This window comes from Eublepharis macularius, chromosome 3 (assembly GCF_028583425.1).
Source record: "Eublepharis macularius isolate TG4126 chromosome 3, MPM_Emac_v1.0, whole genome shotgun sequence".
In the NCBI taxonomy this organism is placed as follows: domain Eukaryota; kingdom Metazoa; phylum Chordata; class Lepidosauria; order Squamata; family Eublepharidae; genus Eublepharis; species Eublepharis macularius.
The window spans coordinates 85,146,504-85,159,529 of record NC_072792.1 but is presented as its reverse complement, the minus strand read 5'-3'; the positions used below and the strand labels follow the sequence as shown (position 1 = coordinate 85,159,529).

Sequence of the window (13,026 nt, the reverse complement as noted above, 5' to 3'; positions counted from 1 at the left end):
CCTCAAAAGCTTGTTCCATAATAGCTTTGTTAGTCTTTAAGGTACAGTAGGACTCGTTATTGTTCCTTTCCGCTTCCTTTTTCTTTTTACTTGAGAAAAGTAATGGCTATACAGCTGTGCTATGAAGGATGACTGCTACTTAGAAATATCATCCAGCCCTGCATTTTTTCAACTACAGTGCAAACCAAGTAAGACTTCTTAGGTTGTGGAATGATCCTAGACTCAAACTTCTTCCAGTTAATTGACAATAATGGAAAGAGCATATTTTTCCAGCAAATTGTGCTGAATGTCAACATAACCTCTTGCCATAGCTGAATCAGAAAAAAACATTTGCATGCAAATTCCTAATCAAAATGTATCTTGCTTCATAAAGTGTTTTATGGCCATTGAGACATCTCATCAATGAGAGAAGTCTGGACAAAGGTTGTAGTCCATACAGTATCTTTACACATGCCACTCTAGCTTGCTCATAGTCCATTCCTATCCAATATCAACTTAGTGTGAGTTACTTTGTCACTAGCTGCCATTGAAGTGGAGAGGTGAGAGCAAGGGAACTTCTACCACATTATAGGGGTGGGAACTCGCTTCCAGAAAGCAACTGAGGCATGAATAAGTTGAAAGTTTGGAGTAACTCAAAGTTTCTTATTAGGAGAAATTAAGATTTTTGAGTTTTTTTAAATTAAAAGATATTTACATCCTCCTTTAAAAAAAAAATCTTCATAGCTGCATTCATAGACAACTATTAAATCAGTAGAATAAAACTAAAGCCAGCAACAAGAAAGCTGTTTTCTGCAAAACATGTAAGAGTCTACCAAAAATGCAGAGGAATGAAAAGCTCTTTCCTTTTTAATAGTTAATATGCAAGACACCAGAAAGCAGTTCAGTTAAATAGAAAAGGAAGTTGAAGTGTTTTCTTAAGGTTCAGAAAGAAGAGAAGGGCTTATGATTATGCTTTTAGCAGCTAATTAGATTATATTTTTGCTAGACACCAGTGAGACACAAAGCAAATCCAGAAAATTAGGGGTTACAATGATAACGCTGAAATGTATGTGTTCAAATTGTTTCCTTCTGTAGATGAATGTAGACATTCCACCACAATCTAGGCATATTTATTTGTATGTAAGTTCTGCTGAATTCCAGCAGACTTTTTTTCTAAGTCAATCTGGTGGGAGCCAGTGCTGTTTGAATATTCCAGCCTTGCTTCTAGGCTAATGGTTGGTTTTGTTTTTCAAAGTTTTGACTTTTTCAACTGGGATGAGAACTGTGTGGCTTCTTCCTTCCTTTCTTTTGTAAGTTGTTAATAGCTTAATCAGAGGAGTATCCTCAGCATGTTAAAATAAAGGTATGCATGTCTCCACAGCAACAAATAACTTGGTCTGTTTTCTCCTGCTTCTCTTTTCCAGGAAGTGGTTCTGTATTGTTTGGAAAACAAAGTCTGTGATGTAAATCATAGGGACAATGCTGGTTATTGTGCCCTGCATGAGGCCTGTGCCAGAGGCTGGCTGAGCATTGTGCGACATCTCCTCGAATATGGAGCCGATGTTAACTGCAGCGCTCAGGATGGAACAAGGTGAGCATCACTCCGATTACTAAGATTAAATCACTTCTGCTTTTATACCACATTGGGTTCATGTCTAGAGTGAGGTTTTTAACTGTATTTATTGAAATGTCTCAGAAGTTGAGGAATACCATAATACTCTTAAATGTTGGCCCTGTAAACATATTATTAGTTGGGATGTACTATGTAAAACCTGATTCCTCTATTGAGGCATCCCTTGTTAGCACAGTAAGGCTGCGGTCCTTTCAGTGTAGACCCACAACATTGTTCTCGCCTCCATTTTATCCTCACCGCAATGAGGTAGGTTAGGCTGAAAGAATGACTGACCCAAGATCACTCCATAACAGAGTGGGGATTTGAACCTAGGTTTCCTAAATCCTAGTCAAAATGTATCTTGCTTCATAAAGTGTTTTATGGCCATTGAGACATCTCTAACCACTACACCACACCAGCTCTCTATGCTACCAATAAATATTTTTTCTAATAGCATTACTAGTTACTAAACTATTATACAAACCCCATTTTTACTAAGACATGTTAGTTGCAGTCTTTTTTTAAAAATTACTGTACCAAAGAGAAGAATGTGGCTGGAGTTCTTCCATTTGGAACTTGGCAGCTCAAGGACATAAAATTAGCATGACTATAACCTACTAGTTATTAGTGTTTGAATATCAACTTACTCTGGTCAAAAGAGAAGAAACAAAGAGGTCTTGTCCAGAATGGCTTGTTAGAAACTCCTGAGTAACCTGTCATTATCATCCCATCAGTTCAATGAAAGCATTTTAAGTGTTTAGTTCTTTCTCTTATCAATTCAGAAAAGAAAAAGGGCAGCAATCAGAATCCAAACAACATACATAATAAGAAATGTTTGCAGCATGTGGTGCTTACACTGATGTGAGAACAGATGCATTTCCTCCCTTGAAAATGTATGAGAACTTGCAGGGGAAATGCTGTAAACATAAACACTTGTTTTCAGTGATATGTGAAGCTGCCTTAAATAATTTCTTTTACTTCAGACTCTTAATTGTCATGTGGGCAAGGATGATTTATCCAAGCCTGCATCCTCTCCTAATAATGTGGTCAACAATGTCTTTGGCACTGTATGCAAAATAGCGCTAGTGGTACTATTACTGGATAAGCTATATAAGCAAAGATGATCCTCCTTTAACATTATCTTATACGGACTGGGCTGAGCAGGGTGAGAGAGCACTTCTCTCCATAGGCTTTGCTACGAGTTCTCTCTTTTCACTAAATAAGATCTAAGAAGGAACAGAGTAGGGTCTTCCAGGTTGTGACTTTGACACTGTGATATCTTGCCTGTGTAGGGCCAAATGAATGCACCCTTGTAAGTTTTTTGAAAGGCTGTAAAGTATATTTACATATATTTGATACCTTTTGAGAGTTAAAAATGATGCAATTGTTTCCCTCTTGGCTATGGTATTCCATTCAGCTGAGCAGTGAGTTAGTTCTCTTATTGATGGGGAAAATGTATATATGTATATATCACTGAAATCTTTTTCAGTGTAGCCATTGAAATTAGGGCCATTTTCACACATGTTAGTGTCCAGAGTTCAGAGCTGTTGGGAAATAAGCTTTCTTTTTCCTGTTTTCCCACAGCATTGTGGCATACTCATACACCTTCGAGGGTTTCCCTTGCTTTTCTCCATTCCTTCTTAGACATGTTTTGCTGGGAAGTTTTGGGGAAAATTGCTGTAAAACTTGGATGGCTGGGAAAGTAGGTGGATGTGGGTGGGAAAGTTTAAATTTTTCTGCCCTCATGATAGCCATTGTGATAGCCACCTTTCCCTGCAGCAGCCATGACCTCCCCCTGCCACTGGGGGACTTTTTGTTGCATTATAGGGCTATAATTTTAAAAGGACAGTCTGCGTATCAGGTTGTCTAAATTCCCAGATTTTTTTTTAAAAAGTAAGTCTCTAGCACCTTTTGCTGCTATATAAGGGGAAAGGCATATCTCTGCAATTAAAAGGAGCTAGAGATTCACAGAAATAAAAACTGGAATTCAGTGAATCTTATACACAGATTGTTATAGCTTTGTATTGGTATAATGATATTTGATTGCCAAATTGAAAAAAAAAGGTAAAAAAGCCCTGCTGACCCATGGAGGGGGGAAATGGCTGCTGCTGGGGAACTTGCCGGCAAGGAACCTGCAGGGAGACCTGCCATGTGGAAACCTCATTGCTGCTGCACTTTATCGACAGCCACAGCAGCAACAGGTAAACTGCATAAGCCTGTTCCTGTGTGGAATTGTCCTTGCTCCTGAATATAGAAGAAAATCTGTTAATGTACAGTTGATATATTTTTGAAGACTGTTCTTCCAAATGGCAAGGGCATTCCAACTATTATATTAGTGTCCTTGGTATTAAAAATTACTTAAATGAAAGATGATGCACAAAAGAAAATCAGAATCTACCTGGTGGACAAGCTGCTCTGAATTTTAGAAAAGTAGAATTTTAAATTTAGAATTTTAAAGTAGAATTTTAAATCTCAGAGACTATGTATCACTGTCCTACGGAATGTCTAGCCAGCGGCCATCAATGCTTCTGGTTGCACATTTATTGTCTGAGTAAACTACAGAGTGATTCTTACTATCTGGTATGATATATCAAAGAATATGGGAGAAAATTTTCTTCCTTTTATATAAAACTCTGTAGAGGTGCATTTCTTTTGATAAAATTCTCAAGTTACCATACAATAATAAATGCACATGCTGAAAGGAGGTGTGATGTCACTCAGATCCATACTAATGTGGCTTCAGTCAGCAACTGTTCTCGATTTCAAGAGTGGTAAGCCGTGAGATGAGCCATTCCTTTGGCCCTTGATTAGTGGTACTTATGTCAAGGAACATTGCTGATGGAGTGCAGAGAAGATGATCCTGATAGTGTGGATGGCAATTGTATATGTCATGACATAATATGATAAGTTTTATGGATGCTTTTATTTTGTTGGGAGGACATACCATAATCGTGGATACCATACAAATTCCTTGAATGAAAAACGAAACAACCCAAAGTAATTGGATTCTTTTGTTGGAAAGTTCATGTATACTTCCTGTTCACTTCAGTTAATTTATTATATACAGCAAGGTAACTTTATAATGTAGCTTGTTCACTTTACTTTTTACATGTTTTAAAGAGAAAACATATTGGAGGAATAATGGAAGGGTTTTTTTTTCTATGCAGCATTCGTATGTTGCCTCCTTCCCAGCCCTATCCAACTGAAAAGTTTTTTAAGTCTTGATTTATAGTCAATGCAGCAAGGGTCAACTGCAAATTTCAGAGCCATTTTTCTGAGTGCAAAATACACAGGTTTATTTCAATTTGTTGTAGAGGGCAGCGGATGCTACTGTCGAATCCTGGGTGGGTGTTTTTTGTTTTTGTTTTTTTGCCCTCTTTGCTACAATGCGAACAAAGTCTTTCTCTTCCTTTCCTGTTGCATCTTACTGGGGACATGTCTGTAATTTCTATCTGTCATCATACAAACAAAATCATCCCTTTATATTCTTTCTATCTAGAGATTTATGTGCTCCTTTGATCTGATCCAAAGGTATTCATATTGTGATTTTTTAAAAAAAACACTTGTTTAATATATTTATCCTCATTTATCCTCTCGTCCTATAGTCTGTTTCTTAGATTTTGAACTTCATATCCCTTTATGTTTCATCATATTTTCCCTCTCCACCAGCCATCTTGCTGGTGATCTCCTGTGGGATCAGGAGATCCAGACATCTTTTTTGGCCTTGTGTGTGTGTGTGTGTGTGTGTGTGTGTGTAAAAGAGATTTGAGTTATGTGACTTGAAGAGCAGCTGCATCCTGTGCTGGCTGCCTACAACAGCTGAGAGAGGAAGCAGTTATTGCAGGCCTTGGGGCTGGTGGGAGGATGAACGAAGCTGCCGAAGAGAGGCAGCTGCTCTTGAAAGTGATCTGATTTTTGTAGGCCGAGGAGAAAGAGTAGCCACAGCCCTAATGATAACCCTGACCAAGCCCCCTCTCCCCCCACAAAGGAATCAGCATAAGCACAACAGGTCTTTCACTGTCTCTCATCTACTTAGCCAGAGCAGGTGTGCATGCCTTGTGGTCTGGGTATACACAGCTCCTCTACCGAAAACTATGTTCATGAAAACTTGGGAGAAAGTGCATGTTAAGCTTGAATTGTACAGCTTTGCTGGATATGTTTTAGTATAAATTGCAGCTGCCAAAGCCTTTGTTCCTGAATGAATAGTGAGTTTGGCATTTGTATCCATGTTGTGCTGGTCGCCAATCTAAATTGCCTAAATAATTTGCAGTATACATTTAAGCAGTAGAATGCCCATATATCTTTCTGAAGATGTTTGTGGAAATAGAAACATCTCTTCATTGCACTGGGGTAAATGTAGCTTCAAGTGACTAAGGTTGGTAGAGTAACTCACTTGCATGATTGCTTTTGACTACAGTATAATAAATGCTTAGAAGACAGTGAAAGTACAGTATATAGAAGGCCCGCTCGATTTGATTGAGACCCACCAAACCAAACATCCCCCTCCCCGCAAGATCCTGCCCAGCTGACAGTCTTTTTTTTTTTGTTGTTGCTACTGGCAAATGGCAAAAATAAGGTGTTGACTGTCGCTCTTGATGGCTGCCCTATGTGTTTTGTGGAGTGTGATCACATCGTTCATTCAAAAGTTGTACATCTCTGGTACTCAAAAAAGCATCTTCTGAATTCTGACTGAGCAAAGAGCAACCACCTGCTGCTGATGTTGACCATGCAACTCCTCAAGAGCAGCCTCAGCTGCACCCTTTCTGTCTTACAGATTCCCTGTCTTGGGGCAAAGATTTTGTCTGCTCAGTGGGAGAGCATACCTGAGCACATTTCACATGTTATGGGAAATTTTGGCAAATGAATATCCAGGACTGAAGTCCTCCTGTCTTTCCACTTCATGAGTCATTCTAAATTGTAATTTAGACTAAGTGAATTGTCACTGTTGCTGCAATTACCTTCTGAGTGGCACTCCTGGCTGCTGAAGTGATCTGTCCAGTCTTAAACATATTTCTTTTTCATTAAATATTTATACTCTACCTTTCCCTTTTGGCTCAAGGTGAGTTACAACTCTAAATTTTAAAATGAAATCCCATGCCTGCAGCTTAGATTCTGTTAAAACCTTTCACAATTAAAATGGTCTTATAATCCTTCCTAAAATCTAAGGACAGCATCCTCCTCGCCTGCGTATGGAACACGTTCCACAAAGTGAGAATCCTTATTGAAAGGATCTGGTGGATGGCAAACACCATTGTTAAGCGAAGGAACATGTTAACTAAAGGACCTAATTGGCATACAGGGTCATATGGGAAGAGATGATGCTTCAGATTTGTGGATCACAGCCTCAGGCCATTAAAGACTTTAAAGGTCATAACCAGCTCCTTCACTTGAACTCATAAACAATCTAGCAGTCAGTGTACCTGTTTGAAATAGACAAGATGTTTTCCTTTCAACTAGCCCCAGCAGTAACTGGACTGTTGCATTCTGAACCATTTGCAGCTTCTGAGCTGTCTTCCAGGACACTCCCATGTTGTTTTTGTTTCTGTAGTCCAACACTGAGGTTACAAAAGTATGGATTAGCACAGTCATGGCTGAATCTAAGGAGAAGGAGAGCTGGCGAGCTAGATGCAGCACTTCCAAACCTTTCACTTGCTTTACAGGTGCCCATTCCACTGCATTTCAAAGAAGTAAATCTAATTTCTCCAAAGTAGGCTTGCCAGCCTCGGGGTGATGGCTGGAAATCTCCCAGAATTACGATTGAGCTTCAGGTGACAGAGATCAGTTCCCCTGGAGAAAATGTCAGCTTTGGAGGGTTGACTCTATGGCATTATATCCCACAGAGGACCCTTCCCTCCCCAAATCCCACTGTTTCCAGGCTCCTCCTCCCCAAATCTCCAGGAATTTCCCAACCCAAACCTGGCAACCCCACTCCAAAGTATCTGCCTTCCTGACCAATATCACCTCTGTCTGGTCTGGATTCAGCTTGTTCTGCCTTAGTCATTTGACCTTGCCTCCTGTGTAAGAGGGCAGGTTCAATAACAGCTCATATAGGTAGGTAAAAGGCCAGAAAAATCCCTTAACAATGTCCTAGTACCTGCTTGTCTGTTATTTTAGGACTTGCAGATGCAGGTGGGATTGAAGACCTGTTTTTGTTAGCGTTGCTTAATCTGTTAGCATTTGGGGTAGCATCATTTAAGGTTATAGTTATGAGAAAGCACTTGTAATTTTAAAATTGTTTTCAGCTAGTAATTGTTACGTACACTTGTGAGCTTCTCTTCCCCTTGAGTCAGAGCGGAGGCCTGTAATTTTTTTTGCACATTCTTGAATGTTATTTTAGCAAAATCTATAACTTTATAGCAGATTATAAAATATTAAGGCAGCAATTTGTTTTTCCTTTTTGTGGAATAATATTTTGCAAGTCAAATGTGTGTATATGAATACTGTGATGTGAATACACAAGCTATTGCTTTCACTTACTTTCTTAAGTGACTTCAAGGTACCAAATGTGGAAGTTTTTACAGAATTTGATTTGAACACCTCAGTCAGAGGACAATGAAAGTTGTGTGCCCTCTCAGGCCTAGACAATGACATTAAAATAGCTCCATTCTGGAACATTATTATAGGATGTCGGAAACAATGTCTACAGCTGAAGCAAACCAAAAGAGCAAAATTTCTGTTGCCATCTGTAATACAGCATCTAAAACGGGGCAGTGCTGCCATTCAGGATGGTGTTTGCATAAGCAGATGGAAGGAGAGGAAGAGATTTGGCTAAAGTGATCACAGTGGTGATTAATGGTTAACTCTGCCTTTAAGGGAGCATTTTGTTTTAATATATGCACATGCATCATAAAAGCAAGTTGTAACTTCTGAAGTTAACTTCATATTTTAAAATGTGGAGAAAAGCAATTAATATAATTTGTCCTTCATAGTGGTTACGATAAAAGTAATTTTTATGCCACTATAAATAACAACAAAATGCATTTTAGCACATACAATGCATGAGTCTGAAAGAATGTTTTTTTTCCCCCTAGGCCTATCCATGATGCCGTGGAAAATGATCACCTAGAAATTGTCCGATTGTTGCTTTCTTATGGCGCTGACCCAACACTTGCTACATACTCAGGTAGAACAATTGTGAAAATGACACACAGTGAACTAATGGAAACCTTTCTAACAGGTGGGTGATTCTTGTTTAAAGGTGCCTTTCTGTACCAGTGTTTGATTACTTGCTTCAGATGACCATAGTAAAATTGGGGTGGTTAAGGAAATTAGTAACAGAAATAAGGACTTTACTCTCAGACTTCAAAGCACAGTTGTGAAAATATTACCATTATGTGATGTTTACCCTTAGGTTTTCAGCTGCAATCCTAAACACACATTAGAGAGTAAGTCCTGGTGAATGCTTTTTCTTTTTTTCTTTATTTGTGCAAAAACAAACAAACAAACAAACAAAAAAACCAGAAGAAAAAAAAAGAAGAACAATACTCAGAAACAAAAATGTGGGCAAATCTATACATAAGCTTCTATAAAAGGTCTCCAAATATCTAAAAAATAAGTTCATACACAATTGACTTCTATATGCGATACATTCAAATGTGGGATTTAATTGTGAAGTAATTTGCTAGGGATTGTACTGCTGTGCTGTTAGATATAGCTTAGCCTCTTCGTTAACCTTGCATAGTTGGTGAGAAGGAAATTATAACGTGTCATCCAGATGTTTTGCCAAAGTGAAATATAAGAGAATTATGGCCAGAAGGCAGAGACTTATTACAGCTTAACATGGTATAGTTATAGGTGGATAGCCATGTTGGTCTGCAGTAGATTTTCAGGGTGTAAGCTTGCAAGAGTCAGAGCTCCCCTTCTCAAGATCTTGTTGGTCTCTAAGATGCCACTGGACTCAAATCCTCCTATTCATATGGTACAGTTATTCCTTGCTTCTTCTCTTTAGCTTTCCTTCTGGTTCCAGCAGATTATTGCTGGGCATTCTTATGCAGTACCAGCTGAAACTGAGAGAATCATAGAGTATTAGATTTGAAGGTAATCAAGGAGGTCATTATCCAATTCCTGGCTCAGAGCAGGTCACCCTTCTAGACACTGATCATACCCATACGCACTTAGCTTCAGCGAGGTTGTGAGACAGTGCACTAGTACAGTGTGTGGTATGATGTGTGTGCACGTGTGCAGTATTCAAGCATCTCTCTGGTGTGAGGGCTGCTTGCAGATCAGGCTGCCCATCATTAATCTGTATACTTTCTATTATTGCTTACATCTTTGCTTGAAAATTAAAATTAAACATCTAAAATGCTATAGTTTAGTAAGAGTCCAAGGTGCAAACTTGGGATCATTTTTAATGGTTTCATTGACCATGTTCTAAATAGGTTCTTCTCCCACAAACTCAATCTTTCTGGAAATTCTGAAGGTATAGAGTTACACTGGCAACATTGTGCTTGGTATTGGCACTAGGGACTAAAGCACACACAGAATCTATCTGGAAATTAAGGATTAAGTCAGTGTGACCTGTTTATAACAGTAGCTGCATGGCAAATTTCTTTCCATTCATGTGCTTGCCCAGAGAAACAAGGAATATTTCTGAACTATTATGTGTGTACAAAATTTTCAAGTTATTTTTTCATTTAACGTAACTTCTTTAGAGTAATCTGAGTTTTTCTTAGTATATATTTTTCAGTCAGTTTTAGAAATTAGCCGGATGCAGATGGTAATGATAGGAATGGGAGCCAACAGAAACTGGTGGAAGAAGGGGAGGGAACTAGAGAGAGAATAGGCTTAAAACTGCTGTCATATTGGGGGATCATTAGTGGTCTAGAAAGTGATCGCTAGCAGTGTTCTTTAAATCCAAAACTTCTTGGATCATAAATATTGTTTCTTTATGACAGACTATCTTCAAAACTTGTCAGCTTTTTGTTTTGACTCTATCTTCCTTGTTTATGTTTTTTTCTAGAGTATTTAACTGACCTGCAAGGTCGTGATGTCGATGACCCTGGCTTGTACTGGGAGTTCTTTGGCAGTTCTGTGTGTGGTAAGCAAACATTCTCCTTTTTATTGTGTGTTAGAGTTTCCAGTGTATGAGGGAGAGAGAGGAACAAATGCTTAGCAGTGTACGCTATATATTTTTAACAGTGGTTTTTATTCTTGTTTAAATAGAGCCAAAAACCGAGTCAGGGTTTGACGTCCTGTCTAATCCACCTGGCCCAAGTGATGAGGATGAAGATGGCTTCAGTGATATCTTTGAGTTTGAGTTCTCAGATGTGCCTCTTTTGCCATGTTACAACGTCCAGGTGTCTCTTTCTCAGGGGTAAGAACCATTGTAATTTGTATGGGGGGGTAATGATCACACTGTCGTGAGTGGGGCTGGCAGATTACGTGGCACTACTAAAATTGACCAGGTTTCAATTGGTAATTAAGTATGTAAAACCTCTTGAATCTATACTAATTAATTTTGATTGTTCTCTTACTTTAACAATAACAATAAAATTGTTTCACCAGGCTGTAGGTGTAATAAATACTTGGGCTAGTCATTAACTTTTGTGACTTTTCTGTAACCAGTCAAAATTGACATATATGAAGGTTAATCATTCTTGTCCCAGTGAATTTACTGTGATTCCTTTGTCATTGATTTTAGTAGAAATGGGCTTTCTTTCCATTTTTCATTTATATTGGGTATAAAAATCAACTTTTCTCTCCAGCTCCTTTAAAATGCAAAAGAAAGCTGTGGGTACAATCCACTGGAATAAATTACAAGTGTACCACTGAGTTAATGACTTTGAGTGTATGTGTGTATAAAAATGTTCCCATTCCCATCACTGGGTTATTTATTGTTATAGTCATGAACTTTTAGGGTCTAGATAAGGTGTATACTGCATTGACTGCTGCACATAGAAAACTGAAAGTATACTTTATTGTATATATAGGCAAGACCCTTTGTAATCTTTGTCTAAAGTATGATTTTTGATACAAATATGACTAATGGCATTTGACCAGTTACGTAGAGTTGTTACTGTCATATTTATGATGATTGAAACAAGTGTGTTTTGCTAGTCATCTGAACATCTTTCCCTTCTTTATTTCATAGACCAAGAAACTGGTTAGTGCTCTCTGATGTAGCAAAGAGGCTGAAAATGTCACCTCGGATATTTCGCTGCAATTTTCCGAGTGTGGAAGTTGTCAGCATCATGGAAGCAGAATTTGTCAGACAGGTATCTTTGAGTCAGCTGTTCTCTTGCCAAAAAGATTTAGAAGCTTTCAACCCAGAAGGCAAGGAGCTGTTGGACTTGGTTGAATTTACAAGTGAGCTACAAACGTTGCTTGGAGCTTCTCTTGAATGGTTGCATCCAGATGAGGATTCTGATATTCATTGGTGAACCACCAGGCCACTTAATGTACAGTTCTCTGTAATGCTATTCCTCTATGTATATGTGTTAATGCAGTTGTTTCTGTAAAGAAAAACACTGTTAAATAAGATATCTTTCCTTTATATGCATATATTATATATATATATAAAAATTCCAGATCGGTGGACTTTTGGAAGAATTTTTTTTAGAGACTTCACAGTTTTTACAAATTGTTATATAGTGTTCCTTTAAATGCACATAAACTTTGGTATAAATTTGTTTTTACTTGGAACTTTTTTGTGTGTGGAAACAACGAAATGGCTTTGCTTCATACAAAGCACTGATTGTACAGGACATACCTGTTGGAGGTGATGTGATCAGAGTCATGTGGTTGGCTTGGGAGATTGTATTTGGTAAGGCACTTCAAGATTTGTTTTGTTTTGTTTACAAAATTGCCTGCTTTGGTCAGGTAAACACTATTGAATATAATTCAGTAGCTTGTAATATAAATTAAAACCATATCCATGCGCATTGACTAATTGTGTGACCTTTTGTACCTTAATTTAAAATATGTGAAATTTAGTTTTCACAAGGCAAACTGGATTGTTTATATATATATATATATGTTTAAACAGTTGATGACCTTTATTTAAAAGAAGACTTTGAACTATTTTTTCTGTACCCTGTAAAATATTGGAAAACTAACGTATGTTGAAGTTGCTTAAAACTGTACAGAAGCTTACATTTTTCTGAATTGTGTGTTTATGTTTGAGATCAGTGTTTTAACTTTGTAAGTAAATTCTTCTGCCTTTGTATTTATATTTTACAAAAAAAATTCTTAAAGGCAATAAAACTGTTGAGAAAACAATGTAGAAATAACTCGTTTTGTTCATGACCCAGGAGTGTTTTGTAACTTCTGTCCGTTCGTATGTGCAAAGCATTCGTGTAATAGTTGCTCTTTCCTGCAACCATTCCCCCTCCCCTGCATGTAAAACTATGCACAGCTACAGCGATGTATTACTGTGAATATTATTGCTCAAATGGAATGACCTTAAACCAACATGAAGGTTATTTTTTATGGATCAG

At 38.0% G+C, this 13,026-nt stretch overlaps 1 protein-coding gene across 5 annotated transcripts in view; it reads left to right on the top strand.

The window, feature by feature from the left end:
- Positions 1 to 12,795, top strand: part of BCOR (BCL6 corepressor) — a 75,890-nt gene extending 63,095 nt beyond the window's left edge. For all 5 annotated transcript variants that reach the window (XM_054973560.1, XM_054973562.1, XM_054973558.1 and 2 more), the window contains 5 exons: positions 1,404 to 1,570; positions 8,623 to 8,768; positions 10,551 to 10,628; positions 10,754 to 10,904; positions 11,682 to 12,795. In XM_054973560.1, coding sequence (XP_054829535.1) covers positions 1,404 to 1,570; positions 8,623 to 8,768; positions 10,551 to 10,628; positions 10,754 to 10,904; positions 11,682 to 11,970 — 831 coding nt within the window. In that variant the 3' untranslated portion in view covers positions 11,971 to 12,795. The remainder of the gene's footprint in view (positions 1 to 1,403; positions 1,571 to 8,622; positions 8,769 to 10,550; positions 10,629 to 10,753; positions 10,905 to 11,681) is intronic.
- Positions 12,796 to 13,026: the final 231 nt, after the last annotated feature.